We start from the raw sequence: 18,852 nt of genomic DNA, 5'->3' as shown, positions 1-18,852 counted from the left end.
TGTATTTCTATAATGTTTAACTATTCAAATCGTACATATTCTATTTTCATTTTAATATATTATTATATATTTTCTTAACTATCAATTATCATCATTTTTGTAGGTACCAACTATTATAATCTACTGTTTATTGTTACATTACCTAACCTATATTATAACTATATTATATTAAGGTTAAATTTAATGGAATGTTTTTATAATAATTATAAATCTATTATTGATTTAATTCCAAGTATATTTTTTTCAAAACTGTACTTATGTTTTTTCTAGGCTCTTATTATATAATATATTTAACCTGTCGCTATCTACTGGTACTTTTCCCGATGCATCTAAACAATACCTTATTGGCGTAATTTGTGATTCAAAACTATTATTTAATGTGTTCCTAGTAGGTTAAGAATATGAATATTGCTATTATTATTTGTGTTATCAATATACATGTTTCGGCTTCCACATAATATATACTATTAACTATTATTTTATTTGTTTGTATTAATTGAAAGTGTAGTTTTAGGTTATACTACTTTATTTGTATTTCTGTCAACAATATGCTGGTTAAACGTCTGTCAGTTGTGATATTTTGTCTGTCTAGTGCCGTTGTGTTACGATTAATATAATTGTCCTCGCTCTCTTATCTATAATGCCGTGTAACGTCTGTAAATCGAACGTTTCACCGACAAAAAAATCACGTGTTCTTTTTGTGGAAAATTTTTTCATCAAAACTGTTTGTCTAATTACAATAAAAACAAAAGTGACCCACTAAACTGGATATGTGATGAATGTGAACAAGATATAATTATTAAAAAAAATGTTACCTCAAGGAAGAACCGTCAAGAAAATGAAAAAATAATTGACATCAACAATGTTAATAATATAACTTCGGTTGATATTAATGAAATGAAAACATCGATCAGTAAGATTTTAAATACATTAAATAATCTAACAACATCCTAAAACGCAATTGAAAAATCTATGTCCTTTTTATCTGATAAAGTGGATGAGTATAATTTAAAATTACAGAGCATAATCAAAAAAGTAAATGATAATGAAACTAGACTAAATACTTATGATACTAAAATTGCTAAATTTCAACGAGAAATTGATTTAATATTACAGAACAAACAAAACTTGCTAACAACCTAGATATAACTGGTGTACCCAAAACGACCAATGAAAATTAAAAGGCTGTAATTTCGACTTTAGCTAAAATTGTTAAAGTTGAAGTAAAAGAAGAACACATAAATAAAATTTACCGTTTAAAACATAAAGATGAAAATAATAGTCGTGTTATCGTCGAATTTAACAATAAAGAAGTGAAGAATAATTTATTATCCGCCATCAAATCCAGAGTTAAGACGAAAATTCCTATCCTAGCCAGTGTTGGAAATAGATAACTAGATAAATATCTAGATAAATATCATTTTTTTACACTTATGTTTCATGTTTTTTAGTATTTTTGTAATATTAGATATATATTAATATAATGACATAATATTCATAATAACAACGGATTGAGCCTTCAAATGTAACTATTTGAATATTATAACTATAAGAATGAAACATCAAAACATTTAAACCAATACTTGGAATACTGGTATTTGTTTTAGAGTTACACCAAAAACCAAAATCGATTTTCTCGAAAACAGGTTTTGCGTAAAAATTCCCGTTTTTCCTTAATTTTTCTTTTGTTTTTCACGTCGCTTGTGAAAACTACTGGGAAATTTTTACTTTTGACCCCCCAAAGTACCAACTAGATTCACTTTCCTATCAGAAAAGTTACTATTGAAGAAAATCCAAGCACTTTTACTGTCCTAAAAGGTGATGACAGTCACAAAAATAAAAAAAAAATTTAAAAATTTAAAAAAAAATAAAAAAAAATAAAAAAAAAAAACACACATCATTGTAGAATCAATACATTCATCGCTTCGCTCAGAATCTAAAATTTCCCAGTAGTTTTCACAAGCGACGTGAAAAACAAAAGAAAAATTAAGGAAAAACGGGAATTTTTACGCAAAACCTGTTTTCGAGAAAATCGATTTTGGTTTTTGGTGTAACTCTAAAACAAATGACCGTAGGGACATGAAATTTTGACTGAATGTTTATATTAGCATTTTCTATACACCATAAAATTTACAAAATATTTTGACTCTTTTTGAGCTGTTTACGGCCATTGTCAGTTTTCAATTTTTTTAGTTTTTTTTTCTATAAATATCAATAAAATTTTATCTGTTAAGTAAAAAAGCTTGAAAATTTAATAAAAGGCTCCTAGGTTATTGTTTCAAAGGCAGATGAAAAAAATTAAAAATCCTTAGTCACAGTTTTTAATTATAAGCATTTAAAGTTCAAATTTTGACAAAATACGGAAAAATCACGAAAAATAGCAAATTATTTTGAGTTGAGAATTCATAAAAATTTTTCTTTTTAAATCTAAGATTTGAAAATGTAATATAAGATTACTCATAAGTTTGTCTACCTTTATCAAAAAAAAAATGTCTAGAAGAAACTTAAATTAAATTTTTATGAGCGTCTGAAATTTATATTTTTAAAACATTTGATATTTACTCGATTTCTCATGTAACAATTTTCTTAATTTATTGTAATTAAAAAACGGATGACTGTAGATATTTGAAAATTTCACTGAATGTTTATATTAGCATTTTCTATACAGCATAAAATGTTGAAAATATTTTGACTCTTTTTGAGCTGTTTACGGACATTGTCAGTTTTCAATTTTTTTAGTTTTTTTTCTATAAATATCAATAAATTTTTATTTGTTGGTTAAAAAGCGTGAAAATTTAATATAAGGCTCCTGATATATCGTTCTAATAGTTCTAAAAATACATAGGCACAATTTTTTTTTTATAAGCATTTAAAGTTCAAATTTTGACAACATTTATCAAATTTATAATTTATTAATTATTTTGTGGTTAAAAATTTATACATTTTTGATTGAAATTTATCTAGATAAGCCAATTTTTTATCTAAGATGAACATTAGATAAATCGTAACATAATTATCTAGATACTCTAAAAGATAATTTTTTTCAAAAAATCTTATCTAGATAATTCCCAACACTGATCCTAGCAAAAGAAATACATAATAGTTTTCCTGAAAATCACATTTATTAGAATGAACAATTATCTGCTGTGAATAGAAAAATGTATTGGCTTGCAAAACAAATATCTAAAAAATACAAGTATGATTATGTCTGGGCAAACGGAAGTGGAGTCTTTATGAAAAAAACGGAAGGTATGTATGGTACGCGTATTAGTAATCTGTCCCAATTAATGGCAATTGATACCGAAAAATCATTTGATCAACTATGGAATGATAATTAAGCCTCATCGTTAGTCAAAAATTTAATCAATTTTTGTATTTTAGTTTATTTTTTATGAATAATATGAATAATACCGATATAAATTTTTTACTTAACAATGTTAAAACTATATCAGTTAATTAATTGACGATTTAAAATTTAATAAAAACTGTATTAGTGTTTTTTCGATGAACATTAGTAGCCTTAAAGCACATATTAATGAACTAATAACATACTTAAGTTCCATAAACAACAGATTTGATATAATAGTTTTAAGTAAGACATGGATAAAAGACGAGTGTGATATAAAAATTAATGGATACCAAGTGTTTCATTCTTTAGGATTATTAAATAAATCGGATGGGGTTTCCGTACTTATTAGTGATGACTGTACATTTGACAACATTTCTACTCAAATTGTTGATAACTGCAGTTCAATACAATTATCAGTAAATAAAGGTGGGTTTCAGTATATAGTTACAGGTATATATCGGTCACAATGTTATTATACTAAACAGTTTATTACCTCATTAGATGACTATCTTTCAGATAATGATTTTAAAAGTAATCATATAATCTGTGGTGATATTAACATAAATTTGTTTTCCAATTCATTCGAATCTAATGCATATCTTAATACAATGGCCAAGTTTGGATTTACCTCTGCAATTAACGATTTCACTAGAGTTAATGGTAATTCTAAAACATGTATTGACCATATTTTTGTAAAACAATTTAAGACTATAGCTGATCACGCTATCATAAATGGTAGTACATTTACTGCATATATATCCTTAAATGTAATATAACTGATCACTTTAGCACTATTATTATTTACGAGATACCGCCTCTCATCGATAGAAACAATAGTATTAATTATACTGAACGGATCCTTATTAACTTTGACCATCTTAATATGCTAATTGGTACCGAGAATGGCGAGAATTGGGATTGGCTAAATCATTATAATTGTGTAGATAATATGTTTGAAAAATGTAATCAGGTGCTAAATTCGTTTATTAATTCATCCTCAACCAATATTAAGCATTGTAAATCTAAAAATAAAAAAAATAAACAATGGATTACTAAAGGGTTAATTACGTCAATAAGAAATCGAGAAAAATTATATAAGAAATTACTCAAACAACCATTCAATACGTTACTTAAATGTAAATACGTTAAATATAGGAACATATTAAATAATACAATTAAGCTAGCCAGGAACCTTTACTATCAAAATCTTATAAATCTTGCGGGCTCAGATTCTAAAAAATATGGAATTTAATTAAAGATGTATCATACACTTTCAAATTCATTCAATACTGTATTATTTATAATTTTAATATTCATAACTTTAAGAGTTTCAAGATATATAAAAAATATATAAATAATGCTCTGTTTCAATAATCTATACTTTAATTTAGAAATTAATTAATATTATTTTTCACTGTTAATAGTTAAATTCGTGTTAAAATTAATTACTATTATCAAATAATTCTATTTAATCTTCTAATTATACCAGTGTATTATAATCCACAGAATATGTTATCTTAACATTTTATTTACTTACGATTATATATATAATATATCATATAGGCTATAGCCTTTATAATGCAATTACTAATTGTTCTTTATCCTTTCTTTTATTGTCTTTCTTGTGCATACTCTACCTATTTATTTTGTTCTATTTTTTGCTTTATTAATTGTCAATAACGATCATAGTCAATAATATCTAAATCTGTATCACAATTCCCTTTTTTCAGCACAAGCTCAGCTTTTGAAAAGAGAACCAATGTATTTTAATGTAATTTTTTGTTTTGTTTTGTTACTCATAAATTGTTTGTAATTGTTATAATTTGGTGACAATAAATATTATTATTATTATTATTATTAAACGTAATATGCTTCGATATTTAGTGGATGATAAGGTATGTAAATTATGTTCTAACATAATACAGTAAAAAATGTGTAAAACAATAATGTGTATATTTACGTAGTGTTATAAACTTCTAAGCTACAAATGAGTAGGCAGGTAATTATATTTAAACTTATATGTTATAATTACAACTTGTCGTGTTCTATTAGAATTACGGTTACGGTTACGGTTACGGGATAAGACTTACAAATCCTTTGATTTCACCATATTTCTTAAAATTCAGGAGTGTGGAGTGGAAATATAAATGGTACCACTTACTGCATATTTGTGCATTACATAATGCAATTGTTATATAGGTAGTGTAAACCGTTTCATAAAATTAATTTAATACCTTAGACTGCTCTTTTTACCGTCATAACCAGTGTCGGTTTTATGGTTGCAATGGAGGGCGATGGTAATTAATAGGTAGCAATAAGCAAAATTGAAATCAAAATATTTTATTTCGAATTCATAGTCTGGTTTATAGTCTGGTAATATTATACCTGTTTTGGCCGAGAACGAAACAATATTATAGTTCGTGCGCCCGGTACCACAAATACATCGTATCGCACTATAACAATATAATAATAATTACCGGCTGGTCTGCATGTGTGTGTGCGTGAGTAGTGGTGTGTGTAGTTCGATCAGCAGTGGTCGGGATTGCTGATGAACTAGTGAACTACGTCTGAAGTGAGTGTTTACGTGTGTATATATGTAATATGTGTTGTGTATGGTGTGCACTTAAAGAATAAAAATATCAACCCGTATATTCACTATTTGAATAATATTATAATATAATATAATAATGTTTCAAAATAATACACAATAAATACATTTGCGGCACTTTTGACCCAACAGGTAAAAAATATAATATAATTGGTCGTCTGACACAGTTGTTCAGTATATTATAATGATAAATAATAAGCTATTTGAGTCGCTAAGAACCAGGACCGATAAAAAAGAAAGAGCTTGGGAAGATATAGCTAAACAAATTAAGGAATCTGGTTAGTATTTTCGATTCTGTATTCGATAGAATGTATTAATTTTACAATGATGTGTGTTTTTTTATTTTATTTTTTTGTGTCTGTGTACACGAATAGTCGAAATAATGTTTCGATTTTCAACTTCAGTACCTACCTTTTCCGGTGGGAAAGTGAATCTAGTTGGCACTATTGGGAGGTCAAAATTTTAAGTTCCCAGTAGTTTTCAAAATCACCGGGAAAAACAAACAAAAAATTAAGAAAAAACGGATTTTTTCGCAAAATTGGTTTTTGACAAATTTTTTTTTTTGGCGTAACTTATAACAAATAGATAGATGAAATTTTCACTAAATGTTTATATTAGCGTTTTATATACACGATAAATTTTCAAAATATTTTTACTTGTTTGAACTGTTAACGAACATTTAGTTTTTTTTTCTATAATTATCAATACAATTTTACTTTTGGGTAAAAAATTGTGAAATTTAATACAATGCTCCTAATATATTGTTATTATAGCAATTCAAATATATTAAAAATATACTAGATAAAATTTGCAAAATATTTTGACTGTTTTTGAGCTCTGTTTATAGACATTTTTAGTTTTTTTTTCTATAATTGTCAATATAATTTTATTTGTTGGGTGAAAAATCGTGAAAATTGAATACAATGCTCCTGATAAACTGTTACTATAGCAGTTAAAAAAATATTTATAATACATAGTCACGTTTTTTTTATAAGCATTTAAAGTTCAAATTTTTACAAATTTATCAAATTTAAAATTTAATAATTATTTTGTAGTCAAAAAATATTTAAAATGCATAGACAATTTTTTTTTATAAGCATTTAAAGTTCAAAATTTTACAAATTTTGTTTTCTATTGTTTTGTTGTTAAAAATTTATAAAATGTTAAACTTTTATAGTTAAGGAATGAAAATTCAAAACGAGGTTCCATGCAATTAGGTCATTTATAGGTCACTTTATTCACAATAATATCATCAAATATGGGTGCTTACTAATATCATAGGTTGAGTCATAGTCTTCGCTCAGAATCGTTTTTCTTATATAATGATACCTATTATATAATTGAATTCAAATTTAATACAATCCATTACAGTGAGTCAGTGACTCACTTTATAACCTACTGTTCTGAATTTATTATTTAGTTTTAACGAAATATGTAATATTATATTTTAATAAAGTAATAATTAAATAATCTAATATAATATTAGTTAACTAACTAAAAAAGTATATTTAGTTTTAAACAATTAAGTGCATAATTAATACAAACAAAAAATAATCTAAAATACATAATATCATATTTGAGGCATTATGTTGAATATTCCATTGATGATAAGAAATTGAACCGGTAGATATCATAAAATAATCACAATATTATAGTTTCTCCCGTAATTGTTGAGCTTGTGAAGGTGCTCTCAGTTGTTGAGGTTGAACTTGAAATGCACGATTATTTGCGGATGATTCATTCAAGAACATTTGTGGATTGCTATATATTCCTTGATGAACTCGAATGAAATTTAGTAATACATCAGCCGATCTAATTACAGAATTAATAGTTTCTTCTTTGCAATAAATTGGGCCCTCGAAAAGTCTGAATTTGGATACCAACATTCCGAATGCACATTCAAATCTTTTACGGGCTCTCGATAACCTAATATTAAATATTCTTTTTTCGATTCAAATTGGATCAAGATGGTACTTTAAAGAGGTCATTTTTCGATTTTATTTAGGTTTTTATAATTTTTATATATATTAGAATAATATTTTATTATTAAATGCAGATTTATTTTATTTGAATGAACCAGTATTCTTTATTTCCCTCAGGGGAACACGTTCTAACGTGTTTACGGGTCTTAGCGAACCCGGGGTCCCGAGCTCCCCCCCTTCCAGGGTATGGAAGGTTAATCGTAGGGCCAACAACCCTACATTGTAAAAATATACTGTTAAGAAACCACCAACACTGCCTCGGATAACTAATGGATCACCTGGAATACCGAACCGAAACGGAAAATGGAAACACAAGGAGATTAAGATTGCGACATGGAACATTTTGAGTTTATATAGAACAGGAGCGTGTCAAAACTTGGTAAATACATTAAAAGATTACAACATAGATGTAGCAGCACTACAAGAAATAAGATGGACAGGAACTGGACAAATGAGAATTGATGATTATGTTATATATTATAAAGGACTAAACGACACACATCAGTTTGGAACAGGATTCGCTGTTCATAAAAGTCTTCTGTCCGCCGTAAAAGAATTTAATCCGATATCTGAACGCGTGTGTACAATAAAATTAAATACAAAGCCCATGAATATATTTATTATGAATATACACGCACCAACTGAAAATAAAGACGAAATAGATAAGGATGAATTCTTTGAAGAGGTAACAACAATTTATGATGAAGCACCAGGAAATACAATCAAAATCATAGTGGGTGATTGTAACGCTAAATTGGGAAAGGAACCAGCATTTAGACCCACAATCGGAATGCATAGTGCTCATGAGATAAGTAATAACAATGGACAGAGACTAATCAACTTCGCCACATCCAGGAAAATGACTATCAGTAGCACAACGTTCCCACACAAGGACATTCATAAGTACACCTGGAAATCGCCTGATGGGCGAACAGTGAATCAAATAGACCATGTACTTATAGACACAAGATTTAGATCCAGTATAGCGGATGTGAGGAGCTACCGAGGGGCAGACTGCGACACGGACCACTTTATAGTCGTCTCCAGGTTTAGACTCAAACTAAAAAAGAATTACTCGACTGGGAAGACGATAGCCAAATTCAACCTAGAAAACTTAAAATCTGATGAAGGAAGAGAAAAATACATACAAGCAGTTGGAAAAGAGTTATCAGGGAGACGACAAAATGAGGTCACGGATGTCTGGAACATGGTACAAGAAGCCGTAATAATAGCCGCCAAAAACACGATTGGAGAGTCAAAAAATCAAACAAAACCATGGTATAATAATACATGTAAGAACGCAGTAAAGAAACGAAACGAAGCAAGACTAAAATACCTCAGACTCCAAACGCAAGAGGCAAAAGAAACATTTGAACATGAGCGAAGAAAGTGCAAAGGCATTATACAAAAAGAAAAAAGAACGTATATGAACGATGTGTTACGTAGTACAGAGCAAGACTACTCACATGGAAAAATTAGACAATTTTTCAAGAAGATCAAAAGATTTAAGACATTTAACCCAAGCTTGAAAGCTATTAGAGATAAGGATAATAAAACAATTTTAATGGATCCCCAAGAGAAAACAACTAGATGGCGCGAATATTTTGAAGAACTATTAAACAGTGAACTACCTGAGTTACCAATACCAGAGTGGGCTGGTCATACAGCTGATGCAAGAGTGGAAGACCTATGTATAGAAGAAACTAATAGAGCCATCAATAGTCTAAAAGATTGGAAATCTCCAGGATCTGACGGGATACCAGCAGAATTAATTAAATACGGAGGCGAGGAAATACATAAGATCATTCATGAAATCTGTAGCGAAGTATGGAAAACAGAAGTACTGCCAAATGATTGGAAAAAAGCCATAATAATCCCACTATATAAAAAAGGCGACAAACTCAACTGCAGCAATTATAGAGGAATATCTTTACTGAACTCTGCATATAAAATATTCTCAAAGATTTTGCTAAAACGTCTTGAACCAATAGCCGACAAATGCATTGGTGAATACCAGAGTGGCTTTTGTAAGGGTAAGTCGACAATTGACCAACTAACAATAGTAGGGCAATTAATTGAAAAAAAATTCGAATTTAGACAAAACATATGGCAAGTGTTTGTCGATTTCAGAAAAGCATACGATAGCATACACCGTGATAGTCTGTACAATATTATGCAAGAATTTGGTTTCCCGAGAAAACTTATCGCCCTAACAAGGATATGCATGAATGACACGAAATATCAAGTGAGAGTAGACCAAACGCTGTCCGAAGAGTTTGAAGTCATAACTGGGTTGAAACAAGGGGACGCGCTCTCACCACTATTATTTAATATAGCATTAGAGAAAATAATACGTAGTGTAAAAAATAATAACCTGGGAACCAATATTGGTACCACACAAATTGATATACTAGGATTTGCTGACGATTTAAACATAATTGGTGATAGTATGGAAATAGTGGAACAGAATATAAACACACTCGTAGAAGGTGCTAAATCAGTCGGGTTAAAAATAAACCAAAATAAAACGAAAGTAATGGAATTACTCCCCAATGGGGAAGAAAACGTGGTTATCAATGATTATACCTTTGAGAAAGTTAAAGAATTCAAATACCTTGGAACGACGATTACCAACAACAATGATTGGAGTACCGAAATTATAAGTCGTATACGCAAGGCAGAAAGGGCTTATTTTGCATTACATAAATTTTTCAAATCAAAACTATTTTCCAGAAGAACTAAGATCAGACTGTACATGACCATAATAAGACCAATGGTAACCTATGGATGTGAAATATGGCCCACAACCAAACAATTAGAAAAAAGGCTACTAGTATTTGAAAATAAAATACTGAGGAAGATTTGTGGTCCAGTGTTTGATAGCGAGCTAAATAATTGGCGTAGAAGAAAAAATACTGAACTAAGAGAAATCACTGAAGTTCCACTATTAACAAGCCACATTAAGTGTCAAAGACTCAAATGGTTTGGTCATACCATGCGGAAAACAGAAACCACTAATACGAGAGCAGTAATGGAGTGGCAACCGACAGGGAAAAGACCAAGAGGGAGGCCTAGAAAGCGATGGATGGATGGAATAAGGAAGGACTTAGAAACATTGGAAGTGACAAATTGGGAAGATGGAGTTCAGGATCGTGATTATTGGAGAACGGTGACGGTGGCGGCCAAAATTCTTAAAGAATTGTAAAGCCAAAAGAAGAAGAAGTATTCTTTATTAAATATAGATTTGTTATTCAAATTATATTTTTTTTTTTATTATACCTATGTATATTTAATTTATTTGACAAGGCTATTTTTTGTACAACTTAGCTTTTTAATTATTTTGTATAACATTTTGTGAAATATAGATTTCTTATTCAAATTTTATAGCAGTTGGTTATTAAAGTTATCAACATGCACGTAAATCAAGTTAATCAATTTCACTTTTTGCTAACTTGTGGTTGATTTACATGGCGGAAACAATGTTTTCATCACTGTGAACAATTACATTAATTGAAGTACAGTTCTGACAAAAAATATAATATAAATATTATACATTTAATTGGTAATGGTTCCAAGGCTAATGAACGTGTTCCGTTTCAACTCACCGTTCATACTATACAATTAAAGTGAACATATTTTATAGTATATATAATATAGAGGTAAATATATCCTAGTATATTTTAAAAATATCGTTAATTATAAGCTAGGATATTTTTCCCCCCTTAAAAACACATTATTACCGTAGGGGTAAAAATAATCTACTACAAAAAATCAATGGGAGGTAAATATTATCCTAGTATATTTTAAAAATATCGTTGATTATAACCTAGTTTATTTTTCCCTCCTTGTCTAACAATTTTACCGGTGGTAAATATATCCTAGTATGTTTTTACCGGGGGTATAATTAACCTAGTATATTTTTACCGGGGGGTAAAATTAACCTAGTATAATTTTATCCCCCTTAAAATTTTACTGGGGGTATAAATATCCTAAGTTTATTTTACCCCCGGTAAAAGTAACTTAGTATATAGTTACCGGTGGGGGGGGCACCGATTCTCTCAGACTTTCAGACAGTACCGTGCTGTTCGGTGGCATTCAGCGCCGGCCGAGGCGTTGTGGGTCGTCCACACTGTGGTCGCTGTGGCCAGAATCCACGGCGTGACTGCGGGTGGCATGCACGAACGAAGATCAGTGATTACCGTTCCGATCGCGGCAAATGACGAATACGATGGAAATGCACGAGTGGAACGTGTTTCTGGCTGTCGTTCTCTGCACGTCACTCACTTCCGCCTGGGCATCATTTTGGGCATTCAGTACTCAGTGACAGCCCGTCACGTACACTTGAACATCGTCAGATATTTAGACATATACTTCCTATACAATCCCATTACGATCGCTATGCTTATAGTACGATGACTATAAAAATATTAGTAAATTTTTGTTGACGTTGGTTGTAAAAACTAAAAACTTATAAAAACCATCAGGGTTATGTATATCTTAAAGATCGCATATTGTACCGCTCTTGTTTAACTTGTTCATTAGTGATATTCAATTTTTCGACTCTCGTGGTATGTTATATTTTTAGATGACCTTAAATTATTTAGTATTGTTAAAACCTGACGAGGCATTACTACTACAAAATATATAAATAAACTATAATACATATATACATATATATATATATATATAAGAATTTTAATAGTTAAAATTTGATTAGACAAGTAACGATAGGAAGTTTAACTCCGGATAGTAACCCAGAGAAGGCCATCACCATCGATGTTACCTACTGTAAGCCAAGCCAGGTGTTTACATTTTACAATTGTATGTCTCTTCTAAAAAAAAGCTGATTTATGGTACATATAATCATCGATATGTTCATTTATTGTTGTTTAAAATTGTTAAAAATAAATTGGTATACTGAATTTTGTTCAACAAAATAAAAATTGTGTTTATTTTTTTGTAATTGTACTATGTTAAGAAATATAATTCTATGAATACAACTATAATATAAAGAAGTAGGTACCCAACCACTCTGCTGTAAAAAAGTTATGAAGTGTAGCTCGTCAATCAGTATAAATAATCAATGTAATACAAGTGTTAAATTTGAATTAAATTATACTATAAATCGAAAATATAATACGAAAAAAGATTCTCAGCGAAAACGGTCTGTCAGCCTATTTATTATTTCTATGACACCCACGACTGAAATAGCTCTTTTAGTCTCTTCCCGCCCTTGCTCCACAATATACTATTACGTCGACTACTTCAAGTGTCATCATTATTTCGATGCCTATAATGTTTATTATAGAATCTTATCATATTTATTCTTTAATTTAAATTTTGGAAACAAACTATCAAAATGAAAACGGTTTTTTTACATAACCTTAACATCTTTTTTAATTTTATGCAAAATTATGAAATTATGCTTAGTTGATATTTCATATACCGCAGAGCCGACTGGCTTTTTGTTTCAAAATATAGCATTAAGGTTTCACATATTTCTATGTATAGCACGGATGATTGCGTTGTTGATATACACTTATTTTATGCGGAATAATGGTGTAATTAGTCTGGTCAAAAAAAAGAAAAATTGCTCAATAGTATTGTAGCCCCCGGAAGAGAACTATCGAAAAATTAGCCTTGGAAATACCATTTTTATTAAGTTACATAGTTTCGAACAAAAATATAAAAAATATAGGTACAGAGGCAGGGATTGGAACATTTAGAATTTATCGTTATCGGTTACGATACTGATTCTCCAAAAATGAAATAACTGATCAGGTTCGGTAACGATTTATACCGGTCCAAGCCCTGGAAAAAAGTTATTCAAAAACGTTTCGAACAATTACAAAAATTACGTTAAAACATTTTCATTTTGAGACGACAAAATGGAATTTTAATTAAAAACATAAAACATAATTTATTACTGTACACGTGACCTATATTGATTGTATTGGTTTAGTACTAAATAATGACTTCATAATGTGTGTACTCGACTAACCCTCAACATAAATCCCACTTTGAATGGACACAGTCAACATTTACATATCCCCTACCTCTCATGGAATGTGCATGTATTCTATTTGTTTAAGATAATAAATTGCTATAATTTAGACAATTTTTCATTTAAAATATTTTTTAATATCATTCGATTGCGTCAGGCTAAATATTTTCCAATTATATAATAAATAATGAATAAACAATGATGTGTGAAATAATTTGATAGTCGCTTAATTAGAGCGTCAACAAAATTCTATGTCTACAATGTTTATCATAAAATAACTAATATTTGTTCTTTAATAATTTCAGTTTTGGAAACAAGCTTTTGAAATGACGACTGCTTTTCAAATAACCTTCAGACCTATTTTAATTTTATGCAAGTGTATAGGCTTAATTCATATTTCATTTACTGTGGAACCGACTGGATTTTTGGTTCAAAGTAGAACTTTAACGTTTGACGTATTTCTAGAAATAGCACGGATGGTTGTTTTATTAATTTTCACTTATTTATATGTTCATCAGTTCAAACAAGATTGGTTTGTACTTCAAATATTACATATATTTAAATTTTGGATTATCATTATCGCAGCCAGACTATCAACGAAATGGATTATCAGGTATATATGCATTATTTTTAAACATTAATTACTCAAGGATGTACAATTAGTTTAATATTGTTGTACTTGTACAAATTCATAATTTGAAAAAATTAGTAAATTAAATATACATTACAGCTATAGGTAGTATATTATACGAGCATGTCGAAAACATACATTCGTAAAACCTTTCAAATAAAGCGTGCTCAAATATAGGCACTCTTAGCCTTTTGGCAGGCGCGCTACTGTGTATTACACGAGCAGGCGCGTATCGTACTTTATACGACAAAATGCTTTTCATATACATTTAATTAAAATGAAGGATAAATAAATAATTTTTAATAGAAATATTTTTTTGTAATATTTTATTCTTATTTATATAATATTTTATGAATTTATACATATTTTTTTTATAATTTTTTATGATGATTTCAATATAATTGTTAATAAAACACGATTTTTTTTCTATTTCTTACTAAATAAAAGTAACACAGTATAACCTAATACATTATAAAATAAATAAATAATCGAATTCTAGTCTGATAAACTTTCGTCATTACATGTCTGACAAATTATTTCATTTTTGCTAGAATGCTTCTTACATGTGTACAACTTGCATTTATAGCATATCATTGTAGCAGATGATCTCTTTTTTTCGATCGTACATAAACGACAACTAATTGTTTCTGAACATGGAATGCGTTATGGTAGGTGTACCTTCAACCATTTTAGTTTGTTTGGACTGAAGTATTTCTATTCAGAGTGTTAAACAATTAATATTGATACCTCCTCATTCCTCAATACCACCTTATGTATACAAACCTATCCAGTATGTAATCCAGTATAAATATTAACCCGTCAGTTGTCGCGATGTGAGCGCAGCCCTCACCTCGTTAGTATTTTGAGAACCACTTATTTATTTATTACTTGATTCATCTGATACTATTTATAAATTCAATCGACACATGATCAAATAGACTTGCAAATATAAAATATTTATAAATAATTTTTGATTAGATATCGACATGCAATAAATTGTCCATAAATTGAGCGTTGCACTCACTCAATATGTCAACCAAATAATTTTTCGTAAACTCAGACCTATTTTTAAGAACAACATTCATATGTGTACTGTATAATAATCAGCAAAATATTCCAGACAACTAGGGAAAAGATGAATGACAATGATTATATTATTATATAATTATATATAAAAAATTATAAATTAAAATTTAGTGGTTAACAATTTATAATCAAGGAAAATCGTAAGAACATTTTTTGTAAAAGATTATACTATAAATAATAAGTTGTTAGTTTCAATATTTTATGTTCATTATATAATAAATAATGATGAAAAACGAGATGAGCGCAGCCAATATTAGAGTAATTTTCAAATTATTTGAAGTTAAGTACCTAAAATTAATTAGAGATATACAATATTGGTATATATTTATTGATATTTAGTTTTATGTGTATTTATAGTTAAATTTTAATAATCAGGGCAACGACACAATTTAAAATATATAAAAGTAAAGTATGATTGTAATAATCTGTAACAATAATGAGTTTTCATTATTTTTGTTTTCAGATTTATTAATGGAATTATAGAGTTTGATCGAAAAACTATACCACTCTCAACAAACTTGGTGACCCCACAGCGTTCATGGACAAAAAAACATTGGAATACGATTTTTATATCATTATTTGGATACTTTATTGGATTAAAGATTTTATATTATTATTGTCTACCCATTCATCTAGAAAACATAGTGGTATTGACAACCCATGCAATATTCAGTATACCATTTGTAATGGATTATGCAGTTACGGTCTCATCATGTTTTTTTCTTCAAAACTTATATGTCAGATTCCAAATGTTAAACGATATTTGGAATTGTCTTCCTGCCGACTTAGAAGCTACTTCCGGCCAATGGACACACATCAAAATAGTGGATTTGATGGAAAATACGCGGCTGTTACACTCCGAACTCTGTGATTTGCTAAAAATGTTTACTCTTGGTTACGGTCCATTGCTTTTGGGGTTATTCACAACCAGCTATATAAATTTGATTATTGGTTTTTATTTTATTGTCAACAGTGAAGTATTTCCTAATTTTCATTCAACCAAAAGTAACTGGGTAAGATTATTACCTCTAATAGTCCACGTACAAATTGTCACGTTCTTGATGTCCATTATCGTTTTCGTCTCATCCATAAATGAGAAGGTAATTCAAAGTATTATTCAGCCAGCTCATCTTGATGTTATTGTTAACCATACCTTTATTCATACCCTGGTTACTATATTTTACTCAAAATAAATTAAATTACATCAAAACATCAACAATTTGATAACTTTGTAAAAATGTTTTATTCAAACTCATATACAAAATTAATGTTACTTTCCGGTTTATGGTATGAACATGGAGTCTTCTATCAAAATGTCTAATATAAGCTATAAAAATAAAAACAATTACAAATTTATAACTGAAAAATAGTTTGAACATCTTCGGCATTTTGATGAATTTTGTCAACATTTGAACTTTTAATGCACATAAAAGAAAAATTGTGTTTTGTATTTCATATATTATTTTACTTAGGTTAAGATACTTATAAGGATCATTGTATTAAATTTTCAAGTATTTTTACGTCATTTAAAATGTGAATTTGGAACGATTTAAAAATGGAATAGAAGATTCCATAGTTATTACCAGTTATTCAATCTTAACTAAAAAAAGGTTTACCAGAAAATTATAATAATTATTTTTTGATTTACTTAAATTTTTACGATTATTGATAGGCATTGGTAAATTAACTGTTCTCGTTAATATTTTTTTTCTTTTACTAAATAAACTAACTATTACTGTCCTACACAGTTATAACAATTAATATTACTATAACTTCAAATTATATGCATCATATTTCAAAATTAACGTGGACAATTGCATTTTAAAAAACCATTTTACAGAGATTGAAGATGATATCATACCTACGGTTATACCGAATTTCAAATTTACACTTGGACAAAAAACGACAAGTAATATAAAAATTGTATACCGATTGTATCATTATTTTCAATTTTGATTATAGATTTAAATAAGTTGGTAAGATATGACTTTTCTATTTCGTAATTATTAATATTGTATTATTCAGATCAAAATGTTTTTGAATCAAATATCAGTTTGCGATTCGGACCAAATTTCGGCATTTGGGTTTTTTAATATAAATTTGAATCTCGTTACATCAGTAAGTACTCGTTGTTTTTTCATATGATTATAATTTTTATTTTTTTATCATTTGGTTAATCGCTCCGTATCCAACCTATCCGATGATTTTTAATAGTTTTATCGTCCTTGCATATTTTCTATTCTAATATATTTTGACCAAGACTAGTGCGCAGTGAAACTAGGGTTGAGAATCACTAATTTATTCATTAGTTTCTTATATTTAAATAAACAAATATATCTTTAAATTGTATTTTATATTTACTTAACATATTCGTGTCTTTCTTAGGGTCTGTTGAAGTATGCATATTATACTTCGTTTCTAATGTTTTGTTTATTTACAGATCCTCGTATTATTGGTTAGTGGAATAATCACATTGATACAGATGAAGGATCACCCAATGATGTTGAAATTAAACAATGACACTAAATCCTTCTTGAGTCAATTATATTATATCAAAAATAAAAATTAAATGAATATTATATATACTAGTTTATTACCTTAACAGTTGTTGAAATATTGAAATATTATCATTTATGATCTAGGTATTTACACAATATTGTAAAATATAATATTTGTAATCCTATTATTATTGTAACAATGTACGTTTCAAATCAGTGGCGTCATTTCAGTTTTTAATAGAGGGAATGAAATATTTGACCAGCTCAAATGATAGGTAACTTAGAAATTAACCACTCGCAAGCACATATTATTATTATATTTATTATGTTCCTTTTCCTTTATAAAACACATACATAATTACATAAATACCAATTTTCAGGCACGTATGTCTAAATATAAAATATTTATTCCAAGTGTTAATTGGTAATTAACAATTTATCATTATAACAATACATACTAATCATAAAAAATAATTATTATTATAATATATTATTATTAGTACGTATATATTTTGCATTAATAAATAGAATAACGGCATATACAAATATACAACTACCATTATTACACTTTTAGAATTATATTATGATAATAAATATTATCGGATGTCATTTATCTGAAATCTAATAAAAAGTTTTCTGTATTGGTACTGTGTGCACTCATTTCAATTGACTGTGATAGACTGTGTACCTGGTC

General features: G+C 28.5%; 1 protein-coding gene across 1 annotated transcript; it reads left to right on the top strand.

Moving 5' to 3' along the window:
- Positions 1–14,269: 14,269 nt before the first annotated feature.
- Positions 14,270–18,202, top strand: LOC132933956 (uncharacterized; the record flags this gene model as incomplete). Its single annotated transcript, XM_061000231.1, has 5 exons — positions 14,270–14,556; positions 16,124–16,760; positions 17,501–17,569; positions 17,686–17,778; positions 18,101–18,202. Coding segments are annotated over exons 1-5 (1,188 nt in total), but the record flags the coding sequence as incomplete, so codon positions are not given.
- Positions 18,203–18,852: the final 650 nt, after the last annotated feature.

The sequence above is a fragment of the Metopolophium dirhodum genome, chromosome 1, assembly GCF_019925205.1.
Source record: "Metopolophium dirhodum isolate CAU chromosome 1, ASM1992520v1, whole genome shotgun sequence".
Taxonomy (NCBI): domain Eukaryota; kingdom Metazoa; phylum Arthropoda; class Insecta; order Hemiptera; family Aphididae; genus Metopolophium; species Metopolophium dirhodum.
The sequence above is the reverse complement of the archived record's forward strand: the minus strand, read 5'-3'. Positions and strand labels throughout refer to the sequence as shown.